The sequence below is a fragment of the Cydia splendana genome, chromosome 24 (assembly GCF_910591565.1).
Source record: "Cydia splendana chromosome 24, ilCydSple1.2, whole genome shotgun sequence".
NCBI lineage: Eukaryota > Metazoa > Arthropoda > Insecta > Lepidoptera > Tortricidae > Cydia > Cydia splendana.
The window spans coordinates 11,328,625-11,350,750 of record NC_085983.1 but is presented as its reverse complement, the minus strand read 5'-3'; the positions used below and the strand labels follow the sequence as shown (position 1 = coordinate 11,350,750).

At 38.0% G+C, this 22,126-nt stretch overlaps 1 protein-coding gene across 1 annotated transcript in view; it reads right to left on the bottom strand.

Moving 5' to 3' along the window:
* LOC134802407 (nucleolysin TIAR) overlaps positions 1–22,126 on the bottom strand; it is a 107,377-nt gene that overhangs the window by 24,779 nt on the left and 60,472 nt on the right. The window contains exons 2-4 of the mRNA XM_063775063.1: positions 9,805–9,892; positions 4,852–4,927; positions 878–980 (exon numbers count right to left, since the gene is read on the bottom strand). Of these exons, the coding sequence (XP_063631133.1) occupies positions 878–980; positions 4,852–4,927; positions 9,805–9,892 (267 nt within the window). The remainder of the gene's footprint in view (positions 1–877; positions 981–4,851; positions 4,928–9,804; positions 9,893–22,126) is intronic.

Genomic DNA, 22,126 nt, shown 5'->3' with positions numbered 1-22,126 from the left:
AAACGTGATTTTTTTGCCGTTTTTTGCGTAATGGTCCGGGGCCAAGTCCGACTCGCACTTCGCCGGTTTTTAGTGTACCTAACTTACTTACTATAGAGCTTTGAGATTAGAGTTTTGAACTTGATACGTATTACACTGCGGGGTTGCGAACTGCATCGAAGCCATAATTGAGTGTTTTTAGTTTTAAGATATTATTATATTTTGTAATAATATGTATGCTAGTTTTAAGGTATTTATCTATGAGCCAATAGTTGCCTGAAAATAAATATTTTCATTCATTCATTCATTCATTACAGCTTCTAGCAACACCGGCCTCCGACATGCCCAAGCGATATCTCACCGTTCAAAACATTCTGCTATTTTTTGCGGGTAGAAACGTGCAGTCACACTTCTCACTACATACATACAAAATCCAATCTGTAATGACGACACAAATACATAGAAAAAGACACACGTCAAAGACAAATCTTGCACACCTCGATCTCTATTTCTGTACGGATGAGTCACAACACGCACCGCCATAGGTACAGACATTACCTATTTAGGTTTAGATGTGCGGTTTCTATCAACGATTGTCACCTTGGCTAGGCCCCCGAAATAAGAGACTATACTTACGTTCGTTTTTCGGCGCAGGAGGTTTGCGTGTGGCCCAGTTGGTTCGGATAGACCGGGAGCCCAGCCATTGGGCCCGATCATGTTGTACATGATGGATCAACGCCACAGCTCATTCCTAACTACTTACGTTCGTTCTCAGACGCAGGAGGTTTGCGTGTGGCCCAGTTGGTTCGGATAGACCGGGAGCCCAGCCATTGGGCCCGATCATGTTGTACATGATGGATCAACGCCACAGCTCATTCCTAAATAAATAAGTACTTACGTTCGTTCTTAGGTGCGGGAGGTTTGCGTGTGGCCCAGTTGGTTCGGATAGACCGGGAGCCCAGCCACTGCCCATTCATGGCCGTAATCGCTGATTCTGCCTCCTGTAGAATCACAAAATAAAGATATGTTTATAGTAGTTCCTAAAAAAATATGTTTAAAAAAAATCAGATTTGCACAACAGAATGGGTAGGTTAATTAAGTTAGGTAGGGCAATTCGCCAGTAACTGGCCACCGGCCAATAACTGGACACCCTAAACTAAAAATGAATTCTATTCACCTATAAACAGAATTCATTTTAGTATAAGGTTTCAATAACTGGCCAGCCTTCAATAACTACCCAACTAGCAAATCTATGTGCTATAAAAGTTGAGAGCACGTTTTTATTTTCGCTTTTTGGTGCTATAAACGGTGTAAAAACAGTCGAGTAGAAGTCCTGTAAGCGTTTACTCAACGCGAAAAGGCGCACTTATACAGACTAAAAGTGTTATAAAAATCGAGTAAGCGCTGTATAAGAAGCAAATCGATGCTGTAAGAGTTGAGTAAAAGTGGATAAAAGCACTTCTAGTGTTTTAATAGCAACGATACTAACGATAGTGCTTTTACTCGACTGTTTGTTCTATAAACATTAGCAATTTACTATTACTCAGTAAAAGTGTTCTATAAAAGCAGCCGCACTGCTTTTTCTCAGCATAAATGTTTCGTAAAGGTAGCCGGATTGCTTTTACTCGGCATTTTAAATGTGTAAGAGTGCAGTAAATGCTTTTATTCAACTAATAAGTGCTAAAAACGATCTCAGGTAAGCGATTATATTTCAATTATTTGATTAAGTTTGAGGCCTAATCATCTTCACGTGTATAATAACACAAAAAGGTACTTAAGTATTTTTTACTGCTGTCATCCATGACATTTATTTTTACCGTGATTGTGTACATAAGTTTTTACTGTCTGTAAGTACACGTAATACAGTAAAACCCAGCGCGAAAAATACTTTATTGATAAAACCAAAGGCACTGGTTCATATATATTCATGGGCCGCCTATTTTCTTAAATTTCAATAAAAAAATATTAATAAAAATAAGTAAAAATTTGCTTACACGATCTAGTTTCTGTTATATCTCATTAGTTCGACTATAAGTCGAGTAACTGCGTTTACTGCTACACTTATAGCACATGATGTCGCCATGTTTATGGATTTATAGTCCGATGGCCGACTGCATGAAACCCTACCTGATAAAAAAATTGAAAAATCCTACTCTGTAGGGGTAGCTGACTTTTAGCAGCTTCAACTGCTCTTGGTCGGCCGTGGCTTAACTTGGCAAATTTTGCGCAAATGGCAAAAAAGTGGTACAAATATTCATCAAAAAAACAAAAGTGGTCAGCTACATCCTGTGTTGGCAGGTTCCTGTGTCCGACCGAATTTGTGGTACCAAGTGAGCTACAATTTACCTCATCGAAAAATAGAATGTCACTTGTATGGTAGGATAGCTGCCATTGACTTTTTAGGGTTCCGTACCCAAAGGGTAAAACGGGTATTACTAAGACTTCGCTGTCCGTCCGTCCGTCCGTCCGTCCGTCCGTCCGTCCGTCCGTCTGTCACCAGGCTGTATCTCACGAACCGTGATAGCTAGACAGTTGAAATTTTCACAGATGATGTATTTCTGTTGCCGCTATAACAACAAATACTAAAAACAGAATAAAATAAACATTTAAATGGGGCTCCCATACAACAAACGTGATTTTTGACCAAAGTTAAGCAACGTCGGGAGTGGTCAGTACTTGGATGGGTGACCGTTTTTTTTGCTTTTTTTCGTTTTTTTTTTGCATTATGGTACGGAACCCTTCGTGCGCGAGTCCGACTCGCACTTGCCCGGTTTTTTTTTTAATGCGGACGGACTGAAAACGCTGTCAGGCTAAGGTGAGGCCGACCAAGACATATGTCAACAAATTTAATGTAGGTATTACAATCAGTTGTTTTGATTCTATTTTTCGATGAGGTAAATTGTAGCTGTCACGTGGTACCACAAATTCGGTCGGACACAAGAACCTGCCAACACAGGATGTAGCTGACCAGTTTTGTTTTGCTGTCCTCAAAGGCAGCTATCCTACCATGCAAGTTTCATTCTATTATATGATGGGGTTTTTTTTTATGAATTTTTGTGCCACTATTTTGCATTAGCGCAAAATTTTCCAAATTAAGCCGCGGCCGACCAAGAACAGTTGATGCTACTAAAAGTCAGCTACCCCTACAGAGTAGGATTATTCTATTTTTTTGTCAGGTAGGGTTTCATGCAGTTGGCCACCGGACTATATTGAAACGTCAACATGGCTGACTTGTGCTGTTAATGTAGGTCAAAACTCTTTAAAAGTACTCTAAGCTGAATACATTTTGAATAAAACCTGTAAATACACTTCAGCTCCTATAACAGCGGTTTGAACCCCATTACCCGAATTATGATATAAGCGCGCTGTTACAGCAGTATTGTTGCCAAATGGTTATTTGATTGCTTTTAATAGGCTTTTATAGCAACAGAGAAGAGAGTTGAGTAACAGTTGTATTAAAGCGCCTTATTCAGACAATTAGCTAATCTATAGCTGTTATATGATTTTAATAGAACAATTATGCTGAATAAAAGTGATTTAGTAGCGCTAACTCAGCATTTATTAAAAGGTGGAATAAAAGTGCTAAAAGATAGTGCTATAAACGTTTATACGACATGATTATAGCACTAATTAGCGAAAATTGCTAAATAGTCGAGTTAACCGCTATTATACGATATATTGGTGCTTCAACAACCGTAACTCGGCTGTTATACGATTACAGGCTGAGTAAATCAATTCTTATACGACTATTTTGCTAGTTGGGTAGCCACCTTATACGAAAATGAGTTTTATGTATAGGTAAATATAATTTATTTTGGCAGGTATTTAACCGGTCAACTAATTAATCGAATTTGGGTAGTTTAAAATAATAGAAATGGGTACTAAAATTAATAGTTTGGCAACTAAAACGGAGTCTTAAAATATATCAATATGAGTTGTGTTTTAATGCCGTTACAGCTAGCTTTTGTTTATTTTTAGGCAGGTACCAAATGTTTATTTGGCAACTGAATTATTATATTGGAGACTATTTATGAAGCACATTTTAAATAGAAAACGGCAATCTATTAATTTAAAAATGAAGTTGTTTTAAAATATTTTGTTTGGTCACTACACGGTCAACCTAACACGCTCCTCCTCGCTTCGCACGTCGTCGCACCTATCTTTTGACTCTGGCACAGTGGTAACTATTGAAATTAGTAATTAAAAATTTAAAGACCTAATGGTATAATGGCCATTAGGTGTTTCATGATTAGGAATTTCGACAATAAGTATAGTAAGTATAGTATATAGGGTATTATACGAAAATAAATTTGTAGTGTTTTCTGTGTTAGGAAATTTCTCAATTTAAAGTACTAGGTATGCATATGTTTAAATTTTAATTATTTAAAAATGGAGTATTTAAAGCATATGTATATAGATATCTTAGGTATTCTGTTTATGTACAAAATATATAAACAACCAAATTTTATGATCGCTTTACAATATTAGTTGCTAACTTATTATTTTAGACGCCAACCTATCAATTCAAGTTCCCTATAAATATTGTTGGTGGCTTGATTTTGCTGCCAGTTTTTTAATAATATGATGCTTAAATTTGAGGCTAATATAAATTTATTGGTGCTAAAATATTAATGCACAGCCAAATTATATTATTATATGCCCAGTGAAAGTTCCTGTTTAATATTTTAGTTGCCCGGTTAATAATAAGCCATTCATTTTTAGTTTAGGGTGGCCACTTACTAACAGGTGGCCAGTTACTGGCGAATTAGCCTAGTATTATTTGATTTGTAGTTAAATACTACATAGTTAATGACCCTAGTTAAGCCCACTTGGTGAGGCGATACATGATAATGAGAATTTCTGAGCACTCACCGATTTTTTAAGGAATGACACGAAGCCATAGCCCTTGGATTTGAGGGTCTGAGGATCTCGTACCACTCGACAGTCCCTGGAACAAATGGATATGGTTAATCGAATAAAACAAAGTATCTAAGTTCTAATTTTTAAACAAGTACATACGTCTGCGAGCGATGGTCCAAATTTTATGTTAAAGGAAAACATGAAAAAGTAACGCTTCCGGCAGGACTTGAACCCGCAAATAAAAAAATAGTACATAAGTTAAGGAGAACATAGAAAACTATGTCTTTAAATTTTAATCTACATATATAGAAAAGAGGTATCAAAGTGGCACTTTTCTGTTCTACGACACTTTTTTTTTGCATACAATTTTTTTAGCTTAAATAATAATTTCTTCATAGATAAGCGATGTGAAAAGCAGTAGCTGCCCGATTCGAACTTTAAAATACGTCAATTGATAGATCTAGAAACGATGGATTAGATGTGTCAGTATCAAAAGTGACGTTTTTGTTTGAAGAAACGTCACATTTGACATATCTAATCCATATCATGTGTATACCATAAGTATGTGTCACATGGTAGCAAAATTATTTCTATACACGTGATAAAAATAAGTTAAGATTATTTTAGAATCCATCGCTTCATTCAATATTCAGTGTACGCCCGCGCCGTAAATATGTCATTTTGCTACCTTGTATCACAATCTACTATTTTCCCCAGCTTTAATTAACCATGCTTTTCCACGTTTCAGACACATTTCTCCTTTTTTTAACAAAACAAGGTTTTAAATTCGTCCAAAACTCTTATCGGCGATGTAAACATTTTTACGAGGTACATTAAACATTTATGTCACAGAGAGAGACGCAAGATCTGGACAAGCACGTGTCAGATAAGGACGATGCGAGGGTCAGAAGGGTCGGACATTCCATTTGGTTCAGTAGTCACGTCGGGTTTAGGGTTCTGTAGGTATGACAGATTTTATGGTTTTGGGGAAAAAGACCTTAGTGCTATTAAAATAAAGCAGGTACTTTTGTGGCTTATTTTACAAGGGATCAAAGTTGTTGTTTAACCGCTCGTGCTAATATTGATACCCGAGCAAGCGAAAGATTCCAAAATTGGAATCCTGAGCGTTTGTTTCTTCAAACAAAAATGTCACTTTTGACACTGACATATCCGATCCATATCGTATCTTTACCAAATATTGACGAATCTTAAGGGGCCCACTGATTACCAGTCCGCCTGACGATATCGGCCTGTCAGTTAAAAGCAAAATTTGACAGCTCCGAACAACTGACAGGCTGATATCGTCCGGCGAACTAGTAAATTTCAAATCAGGCCGTATCTCCGAGTATAGTCGTATGGTTTTAAAATGTCGGGATCCACTTGACAGATTACCTGCCTACCTCGAGTATATACTAATGTAATTTAACCCTATTCTGAAGAATAGGGTTAGCTTGAAAGCTGTAAAGTTGTCATCTGCTAAATCTTTTGATATTATTGCATTTCATTTTGCACAGGTAATTAGCGGTTTGGTTTAACAAGATAACAACGCCCAGTCATCTTCAGGTAGTCTCTCAAGTGGATACCGACATTTTAAAACCATATGACTATATGCCCCGTGTATGAACGATAGGGGGCAAGCATAGGAGCCGTCAGATTTTTGGCGTGAGGCGTAAATTGTGTCGTTTATGCTTCCGATGTAGCCTAAAAGATGGCAGAACCTACTATGCACAAGAAAATGTACCGACGAGAACGGTAGATGGTAGCACTTGCTTTGGCAATGTACATGTGTACATATGTTTCCGATTCAGGCCACAAGATGGCAGACCCTCCAATGCGCACGGTCCCTATATCTGAATAGATGTCGGCTTTCGATCGTCTCGTATTTTACTGCGATGATGCATCTGCCAAGTCACAGACTAATATTCTAGAAAGAGTTCTTGAAGAGTGTGGCGCCATTTGTAGCGGAAACACGGAGAAAGACGACCATTATTAATACATTTTATAATGTTAAGAGAATCATTTAAAACGTCGAAATTGATTATTAAATTGCTGCCTACTGTATTCTTGTAGATAACGTAAAAATCAATGTGCATATAAGCAAAGTGATAAACAAGTTATAATATTATTTGGTACGTATAAAATAAACAAATAAATAAATAAACAAATAAATATTTCTTCTTAGAGATTGAGATCCTTACCTATTGAGTGTGTGTGTCATCCCATTCATTCCATTCACCCAGGGCCGTCTTAAACTATGCTGAGGCCCTTGGGCACATACGAATTTGGGGCCCTTTTGGAAAGTAAAGAAAGCTAATTAAACTAACATTTTTCTAGTATGATCTTCTATTTATTATGGGTAATCAAATATACTGTTACTGTCTGTCCTTCGGGGCCCCCTGAGGATGGGGGCCCTGGGCACGGGCCCCGTGTGCCCTTATGGTAAAAACGGTACTGCAATCGCCTCTCTCTAAATTATGGGACCTGTAATAAAGTTCTGCTGACCAAAAAACGGAATTGGCGCCGATACAAATAGACCCGTGAATGTTTTATTTATGATTGTCAAATGAATTCATAAATAAACTATATTTATGTTTCTTCACGTAAGCGAGATATGTTTTGGACATCATCGAGGCGTATTATGATTGTAATAACAGATTTTGAATTTGATTTGTTATGGATATGACGTGTTTGGTTAAAGAAACGTCACTTTTGACACTGACAGATCATTTCTCCTAGATGTTCCTACTCTAAACAACTGCAAATATATGAGTGAGTGAGCCTCAGTACACAAATCTGTTGGATGCTCAACGCTACGCTGCCCGCCCCGCTTGTCGCTGCCACTTAGGCCACACTAACTCCGCTGACATTTTGGCGTAAACCCAAAACTACAAGGCGACGATAATTCGAAACTATTCTCGTATAGTTTTCGCGTTTTCAGTTTGTCATTATACTTCATGTAGAGTAAACCGAGTCGATTCGGAAAATTGGATGATATTGATAACAAACAGTTCGGTTAATTTTTTACCCGACTGCCGAAGGCTGCACAGTGCATTCGAGCGCCAATAGTCCGAGAGTTCCGAGACTGAAATGGTGCCTTTCACCCGAGTTAAGGATGACTCACGTTAGACCGGGCCGTGTCCGGGCTGGAGCTTCCGGCGCACGGCGCAACGTTTTCTATGGAAAGCATCACGTGATTGCCTGTCATGTCATACAAAAGTAAGCGACAGGGCCCGGTCTAACTTGCGAGTCATCCTTTAAACACTCTATACTTTTCGAATAAGCAGCATTTTCTACACACTTTTTAGAACAACAACTACCCACTTTCAGAACATGAGAGTGGAAAACTTGTATTTATTCAGTACCATATAAGTAATAGTTGAACTAATTTGCCTTTGATTTTCAAGCCTAGCAAAAGAGCCATGGGACTGTCAACTTCCTTTAAGGAAGAAACTTCACAGAAGCACCAACTATAGTGGAAAGTGTACCCAAAAAAAACCGCAAATCGATGTACAATTTCGCCGATTGGCACACACATACTAGACGTCAAAACTATTTTTTACAATATACCTACCTAGTATGCGTGTGCCAAATGGCTTAGAAACTTGACATCGATTTGCGGTTTTTCTTTGGAATAGGACTTGTACGCCGTTCACTACTAAGCCAAGCTGCAGTTATTTGCATCGTAGGTTAAAAATCCTTATCAATAAACATCTAAAACTAAGCGCACTGACAGTGGGAAGGTCTTGGCATACGACCAACCACTAGACGATTTGCTTATTGCTTTATTGCCAAGTGGACGGGGCCCTTATCCCACTGCGCGACGCAGAGAAGCGTCGTGACACTTTAAACTCTCGCGTTTTGTACATATAATTAATGTCATTAACGGGACTAACGTGATTAAATTTCATTATTTTACCTTTTTCCCGGCGTTTCAGCCAGGTTGCACCAGCTGTGGTCATGGAAGACTGACGTCCCAGCAAAATGTCAATGGAGATATCGGAAAAAGGTAAAATAATGAACTTTAATCGCGTTAGAACCGTTAATGACATTAATTAAGCATAATGTACATGTTTACCAGTGTAAATATGTAGAAAAACTGGCTTTTATTGAAAACGCATTTTTCCTAGTTAAAACTAGTTACGTACAACAACCGGGCCGGGCCGGAGCTTCCGACGCTTCGTTTTCTATGGAAACCACCACGTGATTACCGATCGGCCGTCATAGAAAATGACATGTCGGAGGCCTCGGCCCGGTCTAACGTGAGTCATCCTTAATATAGGTTTTTTTTGCTTTTTTGTCTGTACATGATCGTATGTTTTGTAATCGTCACAAATAAATGTAATTGATCTTATCTTGTCAATCTAAAACCACATACCTACTTAATATGTGTTGCAAGGTATGTACAGTTCTTTTTCTAATAATTTATAAACCCGCTGACAGTGGGGTGGTATTGGCTTCTACCCATATACAACGTTTTGCTTATATATGTCGAGTGGACATCGTCGGCATGTTTTAAATCACCAGTAACCCACTTTCAAGTGCTCTCACATCGTGAATATTGGAATATATATCGAAATTGGAAACTTACACATCGACACAAATATATTATTTTGTCGAGATCCGACGCCGCACCAAGGTACAAGACGTCGGATACGTCATTACCAAATTTAAATGGAGCTGGGCGGGACATGTTGCCGGGCAGAATGATGGCAGGAGGGCCAAGATGTTAACGGATTGGTGGCCGCTTACAGACGAAAGGAGTGCCTGGCGTCCGTTGGCTCGTTGGGTGGATGACATTCGGAAGATTGCGGGTCACTTCTGGATGAGATTGGCTCGGGACCGGGGTAAGTGGCGTACTCGAAGAGAGGCCAATGCTGAGCAGTGGGCGATAAAAGGCTGATATGATGATGATGATGATATTTATATTTTGAAAGAGTATTGACTTTTGCGGGTGTGTATACTTACGATATCTCCCCGAAGGGCGCGAAGGCATCCCGGAGGCTTTGAGTTTCGATCTCGGGGCTCAGGTCGCCGACGAAAATGTGGTAGTGTTCTGTAACAACGAAAAAAAAACGTTATTTTTTTAAGTAGGCTAATGGCTAATAATAAGCACTGGATCCTCAGTTACTAAAATTAGTACTATATTATCCGAAACTGGCAACGAAAGATATGGCCGTCGCGTGGGTTTTTGGCTTGTATATAAACAACTCTGAAAATATCCTTGTGTTAATAACGTTGCCCCAAATGTTGTGTATCGGATCCAACGGGAATATTTTTCTTACTTACACGTGTTTTACAAAATCTAAATACAAACAATGATTTTATACAACCGAAGATAGGGTTTACTCATACAAAAGGACCCCAAAAAATACTTCTATAGTTATTTGTTTTACAAGTGGGCAAAGTTGTTGTTTAACCGCTCGTGCTAATATTGATACCCGAGCAAGCGATTCCAAAATTGAACCACGAGCGTATCGAGTGGTTCGAAAAATGGAATCTTGAGCGTTGCGAGGGTTTCAAAGCACGAGGGTTAAACAAATTTGCCCCCGAATGAAACACAAAATGTAAAATATCAAACAAAATCAAACCAAATCAAATCCAAATGAATGTTATTTAGTATTTATCATCAAAAATCATCATTTAAAAGTCAATTCTACTAGCAAACATAAGAAAACCCTAACCTAACAACTTAAACAACTCAAAATTTGCATTTGATTACTTTGCCTCACATGTGAATAAAATGCAACTTTGCTATCAGTCTTTGAAGTAGAAAGGAAGCCTTTCCGAGCTGGTGTGGTGAAAAGTATATTTATTTCATCATTTACGAATTATCCTGTTATTTGTAGATTAGTTTTCGCATTTCATCTTTGTTACACTCGTTGTTCAACATAAGCTTATGTCTTTCTTATCCGGAGTTACAATATCATAAAATAAAAATTAAAAATGTCAAAGCGTTCAAAAGCAAACAACATGTCAAACTATCCAACATGTCAACATTATGTATTAGGAAAGCCAGTTGGCTTCCTTACAAAAAGTACTGGGCGACCGTGTAGGATGTAATAAGCGCTTATGAAATTGTATATTACGTGTGGATGATATTGGCAATTTGATTTTGTCGTCTGGACACGTTTTTAATGGACAAAGTAAAAGCTGTAACAGACAGGCGTAACGGACAGCAACCGGGATCCGCTTAGTATATTTCTTTCTTGCTCTCACTTATAGCTGCGTTCTTAACGGACTTATTTGTACCCACTCGATCGAACATGAAACAAGCCTCGGATTGGATCAAAGTCGCGGTCCGGTACGTTTAGGTAGAAAAACTCCGAACATCACAAACAAGAGAAACCCTACGCCCGCGAATCATGTAACGAAAAGACAAATAAACCAGTTCACCTAAATACCTAAGATCTCCATCTGAGATTCGCTGTAAATCCTAGACCTAGTCCAGGCGACGCGCAGGTGGCACAATTTTTCCACAAAGGTAATCCGGCGGGCCAGATTGAATTACCTGATACTCCAGAAAGCACAGACCTCTGCTCAAAGCTTATTTCTAGACATTGTTGATAGCAATATTTAATGACAGGTAGGGAGTTCCTATATCGATAAATTCATTAATGTAGTTTTTCCCATAATACTAGTTATCACTCCAAATTTTGTCTCAGAACGTGACGCGTAGTGTGACGGACGTACAATATGTAGCGCAGCGCATAATTGTTTTCCATCGTATTTTCAAATTCAAATTCAAATAATTCATTTCAGAATATTAATGAATTCCACATTATACAAAAATAAAATTAACTAAAGTATTATTAAATATGTTAGTAACGTAACAATATGTTACGTTTTCACGGAAACGTACGAACGTGTGTTGCTATTCCAGTTAGTCTCGGTACAAAAAGTACTGAGGTTGACTAAAGTAGCATGACAAATACGAACGTTTCCGAGAAAATACGATGGAAAACAAATAGTCACTACATCTGTACGCGTTATCGTAAAAATAAATCGTAACATTTAAATTGTTTGCTGTACAGTCCCCACTGGCCCCTATTTCACCAACGTGACAGGTGCAACAATTCGACAAGTCTCATTGTTGCTGACGTCACAGGCAATCCATGGGCTACGGTTATCGCTTACCATCGGGCGGGCCGTATTCCTGTTTATCACCATCATTGTATTATTTTAAAAAACTTTATTATATCGGCAAAAAACAGGCATTTCTCTTGCGATGTTTATGATGATAATGATGACAATTGTGAAAAGATTTCAAAGAACTTTCGGTAATTCTTGACAGCAAATGAGTTCTGTGTCGGAATTTCGTGACAATTGTCGTATTTCTTGTGACAATTGTCATTAGCTTCGCAAAATAAGTACTTATTAACTGGCGATATAGTGGAGTTTCTTTTTAATTAACATGTTGGTGGCAAACCACCACACCGCCCGTCTGATGGTAAGCGGTTACCGTAGCCTATGGAGGCCTGTGACGTCAGTAACAGTGATGTCGACAATTGCCGGACCTGTCACGTTGGTGAAATAGGGGCCAGATATATCGCAGCGGTCAAGCCTCTCACAAATATCTGAACACGCCTCGATTGTCATGGCGTTAGAGTGCGTGTTCAGATATTGTGAACACCGTGGCTGCTCCGATAGGTATAAAACTATAGTCGGTATCTTTAGGTATTTAAATAAAAGTAAACAAACAATTTGTAAATTTTCAGGTAGTTGTAACATTTATTGGTTAACCAACCAAATACAAAACCGCCTGGATCAGTCACTGACCGACTTGACTTTAACGTACAGTATTTGATCACGTAATGTTTTCATTTACCCTCAACCGGCTTAAAGCCATTTGAGGGTAGATTTTGTTTACTTTTATTTAATTACTTAAAGATACAGAGTATAGACATGGGATTGTCTTGTTAATTTTAAACGCTCAGTGACAAAGCTGTTCTCTCTGGCACCATAAGCCTCTGCTTATCGAGGGCTGCCACTCGCTCCACGTAATATAATAATATTATATAATAACACGATATTTCTGTAACGTAGTTAGGGTTTAATTTCATACCGAAATAACAACCTTTTATAAGTTATTGAGGATATAGTTAGCATTAGCACGGGCTTGGAAATAGTTTTTACAGTACATATGGTGACCTATTTTCCCGCACTAGTGTGTAAAATAGCATTCGTGCGTATGTCTAAAGTTTAAAGGGCCATATGTACTGTAAAACGTTGTACGATACACGTGCGAATAGGTAATTTCCTATTTTTCGCACTTGTATCGTAATGTACTATTACACGGTGGACTGTCCCCTAGTGTAAATTTAACTCACAAACGTTTGCGTTGTGTCATTTTGTATGGGATTTTGAGTTTCCAAAACGTCCCGCTTGGCGCGCTGTCAAAATCCCATACAAAAATAGACATAACGCAAACGTGAACACTCGTCACGTTATCTAATGAAATTTACTTACACTAGGGGTTCTGAAATCAACTACTTTTCTGGCCAATTTGAATGTATCTGACGACAGAATGATATATTATATGAATCATGAAATTTGCGTTGTTAGTTTTGATGGAATTCATCGATTACTCACGTATTTTAAGTCGAAAAACGCTCGACATGTTTCACTTCGTACCGAGGAGTGACATCAGGAGCTTGCGTTTACATATTACGCGTTTGCGTTTGCGTTATATTATATGTTTAATATGTCTGTGTCTCACGGAAGTTTTCTTATTAAAATTACTTTTTTTTGGTTAAAAATAACTATTCAATAATAATCATATCCACAATCCGAAGGACTTGAACTTCAGATCAGGTTTTGAAAATCACTGCACCGTAATTAATATAGATTACTAGCGGCCCGCCCTGGCTTCGCATGGGTTAACTAATTACACACTTAAACCTTCCTCAAGAATCACTCTATTGATAGGTGAAAACCGCATGAAAATCCGTTCAGTAGTTTTAGATTTTATCGAGAACATACAGACAGACAGACGAGGCGGTGACTTTGATTTATAAGATGTAGTGATTAATTATGACGACCGGTTTGGCCTAGTGGGTAGTGACCCTGCCTATGAAGCCGATGGTCCCTAGTTCGAATCCCGGTAAGGGCATCTATTTGTGTGATGACACAAATATTTGTTCCTGAGTCATGGTTGTTTTTCTATATATTTAAGTATTAATATATTATATTTATCGTTGTCTGAGTACCCTCAACACAAGCCTTCTTGAGCTTAACCGTGGGGCGTAGTCAATTTGTGTAAATATGTCCAATAATATTTATTGATTTATATATTTATTATTAATAATAGTGCCAACCCTACCCCCTGATCGAGTTTAACGCCAATCAGCGATATAATTCGGTGAAAGAGACGCAATTTGCGATCATTCAGCCTCTCGCTCGCACGCTTATTTAATTAATGGGGCTGAGTGCCTTTCGTTCCACATGTAAATGTCTTTACTATAACACTGAACTCAGCCGGTAGAGATGCGCAAAACGCTTCTGAGTTGAAAAGATTTATATGAGTTGAATATGGTGGAAAGATTTGCTGGCTATGGATGAGGTCTTGGTGGCTCAGATGGCAGAGCGCTGGAGTATCGATCCAGAGGCCGTGAGTTCAAGTCTCACCCAAGACAGTAATTTTTCACTTTTAAATTTATTCCAAGCTTGAAAAGATTCATTACTTTCGCTCGCGGTGATATACACCGTGTTTTTTTTGATTTCCGTTAATTTCAAGGGTGCATTCCTGAGCTTAAATCAAGTAACTTTCTCAAAGACACCGATGTTCTAATTAAGTCCATTTCGGAGATAATCCATAATTTATTTTTTTCCTATAAGGCCTCTACAAGCGTGTACACTTGCCTTAGGGCCGGCTTACATATTGATTAGTGTTTAGAATGAGTTCATACATTTGCTACTAAACTTAAGTACAATCTCGGTCGATTGATGTACGAAATGACATTGATATGTCACAGATTTCAATTGTTTGGTTGAGTTAAATGTAATGCCCGTGTTACAACAACGCTATATGCTACATTTAATTACTTTTTAAACAAAAAAAAAAAACAAAAAAGAAAACAAAAAAAAATTTTTTTTTTTGAAAATTAACTATGCCATTTAGTTCTTATAAACGTACTTAACTATACCGCGAAGTTAACGGAATTCAATAAAAACACGGTGTATATCACTCATTTCGCTCACTTCGCTCAGTGGATCTGTAGACTATATTGTTCAAGAGTGAGTAGAGGGAAATGTCAATCAATACACACCGCCATAAGTGCGACCAAGATGGCGAATCACGCGATACGATCCCGCCATGTTTTCCCGACACCCTCTGAATTGTTCCGAACCGCTCCGCAACCTATTCGCTCGGGCGGCTCATTCGAATCATGAGTGGGAAAGAGCGCGCGAGGAACACTGAGATAGATGAGCGACTGAGCGAGTTAAATCATCAGTGAGTTGAAGAGTGAGCGAGTTCAGTCAAAAGATATAAGTACCTAGTTCATTTAAATCACTCACTCGTGATCGACACATATATCTCTGATTGGTAAAACCGCAATAAAATCACGTTTGTTGTATGGGAGCCCCACTTAAATATTTATTTTATCCTGTTTTTAGTATTTGTTGTTATAGCGACAACAGAAATACATCATCTGTGAAAATTTCAACTGCCTAGCTATCACGGTTCATGAGATACAGCCTGGTGACAGACAGACAGATAGACAAACGGACAGACAGATGGACAGACAGACGGACAGCGGAGTCTTAGTAATGGTCCCGTTTTTACCTTTTGGGTACGGAACCCTAAAAATCAAACGTAGGGGCATGTGGTTGATATACAACAAATTATGTCAAAATACTTTCAATAATGTTAATATCCAGAGAGGAGCATACTTACAACAAAAACATTCAAATTGCCCTTACCGGTATTTGAACCCAGAACCTCCCAGTGTCAAAGGCCACCGTCTAGGCTAAGACTTCGTTAAAAATCCAAAACCTAAATAATTCTAATTTTACATAGTAAAAATCTAGTTCAACCATGTCAACACTTATGTTTACATAAAGGCGTGTCCACACGCGCGTGGCGTGACATATAAAGGCCTGTTCACACGTGACATGAATATTTACACGCCGCCCTGGTTGCATTAATGACTACTATTACCTTGTTTAAATCAGTGACATAGTACCTACATATATGGACATTTTATTATTTATTTTATTTTATTCTAAACAATATACATTGTGTCGAATAGTAATACGAGTACATACATACTTAAAAACTAGGGTCAAATATATCTTATCTCTACCAATTACAAATTCAAAAACGAGGCCTTAAAATAGTTAACGTTACATACAATAACACACAAACACACACACACACACACACACACACACACACACACACACACACACACACACACACTTTGTGATAGAACTAAATTCCAGTGGCAAGTTTGACGTTTAAAATAATACTTGCACTGCGTGGGCTATCAAATCCGCTGCAGACTTTTCTTGGTCTGACTCTAGTAGTCAAATACCCCATTGAGCACGAACCCCGGAATAGCCCAATATTTTCGTCAAACATTGATATCCGACATACAATACATTTTAATATCCGGTCCATTCAACAAGTAGTTTTGTTGTCACTTCAGTACGAGAGTGACACTGCGAAAATCACGTTTCTTAAGCTACCGAAAATATTATTCTAACCCATCTTTAAGTCCTTTCTTTCTTTTTCTTTAAGGACGGGGTAGAGGAAAACCATTGACGTATATGTATATCTCAGGACTGGCCTTAAGAGCCCATCAATGTGCACACTAGCGCCACTGCTAAAATAAATAATCGTGATTATTTAAATTTAACGACAGGTATTTAAAAAAGGGGGCCGCTACGTACTGTATTGTGTAAAGGTACTTAAAACCTTTTGAATACATCAAACTAGTTTTTATGTTGCTGGATTCGTCGATCTATGAACTCAAAACATAAACGACCGTTTTAACTTTAGACGCATAGATCGATGAATCCAGCAACATAAAAACTATAGTTTGACGTATTCAAAAGGTACTTCAATACAAAATACAGTACATAGCGACCCCGATTTTTAAATATCTTTCATTAAATTTAAATAATCACGATTATTTAGCAGTGGCGCTAGTGTGCACGTTGATGGGCTCTTACGGGCAATAAGAATGGGGCATGATCGGGGCCAGTACAGCGTGTGACACCACTACAACGCGATTGGTTGATGAGTTCGCATCAGTCTCATCACGCATGCAATTGGTTGATGAGTTCGCATCACGCGAGCGATTGTTCGCAACTAGTTGCGTTAGACTGCACGATTGGCTCAAATTCATGAGTGACACCGCTGAACTAGTACCATTTTTAGTGCCCGTAAGGCCCGTCCTTAGATATAATACGTCAATGAGGAAAACCCAGACGCAGCTTTTTAGAACAAGTGAAAAAAAGTAGGGGTCGTGTCGTATCAAAAAGTCAAAGAGCTGGCGCAAGATAGGGAAAACTGGAAGATACTCCACCGACAATAGAATAACTCTAAGTTAATGATGATGATGAACGCTTCTGAAACTTTAACTTATCCTTATTCATAAGGGGCGGAATTGTCATAACAAAAATTCTTATATCAAAAGTAATTATCACACACAATATGCGACTAAAAAATAAAGTAAATACAACGAATAATTCCCCAATATACGAGAGAGCTGTAATAACCCCAAGGCACCCTTTTAAATTGTCAAACACGATTCCAGTCTGTTTCGCAAACACATGATCAATTTCCTGCCTCATTATATAACACCCATTTCCTTACACGTATTCCAAAATGAACTCTACGCATTCATACAATAAGTCTACTTTTCAATGGAAGCATGAGTGTACATTTCCTCTTAGATGTTCTTTCAAAGTGAACTATACCCTTTAAGAATAAAGTCTATTTTTGCATGAATGTAATGCGTATTTGTCAATTTTTAACAAGAGCCATCTTTGGGGATCGTGTTTCGTATTGATTAACGTCAGGTAAAGAATATATTTACAGATTTGCGAGTCAATTACGGGGTATATTCGTGTTAAATTTACATATAGGTGAGTGAGATGAATTACACGAGCGGTTCTTTTATTTTTTGCCATTTTTAGGGTTCCGTACCCACAGGGTAAAACGGGACCCTATTACTAAGACTCCGCTGTCCGTCCGTCCGGCTGTCACCAGGCTGTATCTTACGAACCGTGATAGCTAAACAGTTGAAATTTTCACAGATGATGTATTTCTGTTGCCGCTATAACAACAAATACTAAAAAGTACGGAACCCTCGGTGGGCGAGTCCGACTCGCACTTGTCCAGTTTTTTTATATATTGTCACCTTTTTTGCCACTTTTGTGTCATTTCTTTTCTAGTCAGGATCGCGAGCCCTTTTCATCTTTGTAGGAGAAAAAAAAGTGTCCTAAAATTTCCATACATTTTTCAAACTTTCCGTTTTGTTACCGCCATACAACGTATATGGGGAAATTGTAACACAATAGGAAAAAAAATCTGGGACATTTTTTTATCCCATTAGGATCAAAAGAGCTCGTGATTCTGAGTAGAAATAACACAAAAGTGGCAAAAAAGGTCACAATATACAAAAATGGCAAAAAATAAAAGAAACGCTCACATGGTATATTCGTGTTAAATTTACATACAGGTGAGTGAGATGAATAGTTACACCATAGAGAAATATAAGTAAGGAAAGAGTGGTAACTCCATACGTCAGTTTTGTTACTAAAACCAGGGGTCTCCTGACTTCGGCCAAACTCGGCTCCGCTCGGCTCAGCATTGCTCCGAGCAGTCCGAGCAATTATTAGAGTTGACACAACTTGACGTCCCTTTGCGTGCACGACCACAAATAAGATAATGGCTTGAATTTTGACAATAATTGGATAATGCCATATATTAGAAAGGGATATCATGATTCGACCCTGAACCGCTGTCAAACTTCGGTTTTGTAGGTTTCCTTTCTGTACGGCAGTACTATTATTTATTGTGTGCCAAAACGCGAGTTATTTCGTAGTTGACATTTAGCGTCAAGTAGTGGAATTTATCAGCACTTACTGCTTACTGCAAATTTGACAATAGATGTCGAGACGAATGATAACCCTAATGCTCAACAATTTTCAGCTAATATTATAATCGAATTAACTGGAACTCTATTTTCAACTCCTTCTTCTAATATTAGTTGTAAATTGTTTTAGGAGTACAGTTTTCGTAAGAAGCGACACTTGTGGCATCTGTTGTCAAGTAGCGGTACTGATAAATCCACTGTTTGTCGCTAGATGTCAACTACGAAATAACTCGTGTTTTGGAAAGAAAACTGATGTGTTACCACTCTATCGTTGCTTATATTTCTTTATGGTTACACTCAGCTTTTAACTGAGGTGGTTGGTAAGAAGTTATTATCAAAGGAGCGGAAAAGTTATAGAAAAAATTCAAATGTCAAGACACAAATTAATTTTTCAGCGCACCAGCTCGGAAAGGCTCGAAAAGTTGCATTTTATTCACATGTAAGGCAAAGTAATCAAATGCAAATTTTGAGCTGTTTTCTTATGTTTGCTGGTACCTAGAATTTACTTTTAAATTATGATTTTGGATGATAAATGTTTAATAACATTCATCTGGATTTGATTTGGTTTGATTTTGTTTGATATTTTACATTTAATATTTGCTTCGGGTCGGTGTGGTGAAAATTTTTGTGTTTCACTCGGGGGCAAATTTTGTTTAACCGCTCGTGCTTTGCAACCCTCGCAACGCTCAAGATTCCATTTTGCGAACCACTCGCTACGTTCAAGGTTCAATTTTGGAATCTTTCGCTTGCTCGGGTATCAATATTAGCACGAGCGGTTAAACAACAACTTTGCCCCCGAGTGAAACAAATAACTATTATCGATTATCGATAAATGAAGTTGACATGGTACTAACGTACGATATGGAGTTTCCCCAAGTCACATTTTCTATGGGATTAACAGCGCACCAAGCGGGACGTTTTGGAATCTCAAAATAGTACCTACGTCATATCACGTTATCCAATGTTTTTGTACACTAGGGGTACTATTATACACCGTGTTTTTTTTGAAAATCGTTAATTTCAGGGGTGCATTCCTGAGCTTAAATCAAGTAACTTTCTCAAAGACACCGATATTCTAATTAACTATATTTCGGAGATAATCAATAATTTATTTTTTTCCTATAAGGCCTCTACAAGCGTGTACAATTGCCTTAGGGCCGATTTACATATTGATTAGTGTTTAGAATGAGTTCATATGTTTGCTATTAAACTTCAGTACAATCTCGGTCGATCGATGTTCGAAATGATATTGATATGTCACGGATTTCAATTGTTTGGTTGAGTTAAATGTAATGCCCGTGTTACAACAACGCTATATGGTACATTTAATTACTTTTTAAATGTTTTTTTTTTTAATTAACTATGCCATTTAGTTCTCTTAAACGTACTTAACCTTACCCCGGAGTTAACGGAATTCAATAAAAACACCGTGTAGATCATAAACTGCTTGATAAATTGAAAATGTAACAGAACGATGTTTTATAATGTACCGACCCAAAGTCAAATGCAATAGACCCAATTTATGTTCTCTAATATGTACCTACAGCTTTTCTTGTCAAACAGAAAGCCTGTCTAGCACAAACTTCGCCTCAGCTTGTATTGTTATATTTGAAACTTTTTTCATTGTGGCTTTTCTCCCCTCTTTTCGAGTTTTCATTCTCATTTCAGTGATCTTAGTGCAAAACTGTAGCTTTCAAGTTAGGAATTTTCCTTTGTTTTATTAAAAATAATGAAATTCTTTGCTTTAAGAAAAATAACGTGTTAACATACTTAATTAATACTATAGATGGTGAAGGCCGGGGTTCAGACCGAAAAGGAGATGGCGGGACGACTTGGACGCATTCTACCCCAAATGGTGGGAAAATGCCGATGACAGGGTCGAGTGGAGAAAACGAGGGGAGGCCTTTGCCCAGCAGTGGGACACCAAAGTAGGCTACTATAAAAAGTACCTAATTAAAGGTTAGGGTTATCTACTCAAAAGGTTAATTAGAAGAAATCCCTGAAAGGGATAAGTTCATACTCGTCGTTTAGCGTTATGCTGAGTTGGGTTAATTTCGTGATGCTAATTACTCTTAATGTTTTTTTTGCTATTGTTGTCTGTAGGTACATACATGTTCGTACATGTTTTGTGATCATCACGAATAAATCTTTTATCTTTTTAGGGTTCCGTACCCAAAGGGTAAAAACGGGACCCTATTACTAAGACTCCGCTGTCAGTCTGTCTGTCTGTCGGTCTGTCACACATGATCCGTGATAGCTAGACAGTTTAAATTTTCACAGATGATGTATTTCTGTTGCCACTATAACAACAAATACTAAAAACAAAATTTAATAAATATTTAAGTGGGCCTCCCATACAACAAACCTGTTATTTTTTGTGTTTTTTGCGTAATGGTACGGAAACTTTCGTGCGCGAGTCCGACTCGCATTTGGCCGGTTTTTATAAATTTACGAATGGTTTGTATCCCTAATTATAACACTTCAAAGAACGCAAATACTTCATATTTATACTCTTTGTTATAATAAACCGTACCCAATTATTTGATTCCCTACGGATAAACGAGTCCATCTAGAGACGCGTTCCAAATTTGAAACATCAGCTTGATTCGATATCGACTTGATATTCTGCTGTTCTACGTCACATCCGTTTTTAAAGTGCTTCGGGCAAGTGCAATGGCCAAGTCATTATACGTATTAAAAATTAAAGATATCTTATTGATACGGTTTAACACCCCCTGGCACTGACTAAAATAACCGACTTGGTTTCACATAACATCTCAAAACTTTTTTGTAGTAGAAGAATTGCATTGCGAGACTTGCATCATTGTAATGTTTTTGATGGGATATTATATACTCAACGTAATTAGAAATATATTTAATAACTTTCAAATACAATATACAGTGGTACTACTAAACTAAATTAATAACTAGCTTAAATCTAAAATAGGCCCTTGAGGCATTGTACCAAGGATGCTGGCGGCATTTCCTCGCTGTATCGCAATGCTGATACGTTGTGCGAGGTAGCCGCCAGCTCTTCGGTCACCAGTTACGTCAACCAGACGCTTCGCGATTTCTGCGAACAACTTATGCGCGCTGGGACCCCATGGACCTAGAGTTTAGAAATATACTTATACATATTTTACTAGAACTTGAATTTGGACCATAGTTGTAAGTTATGGACT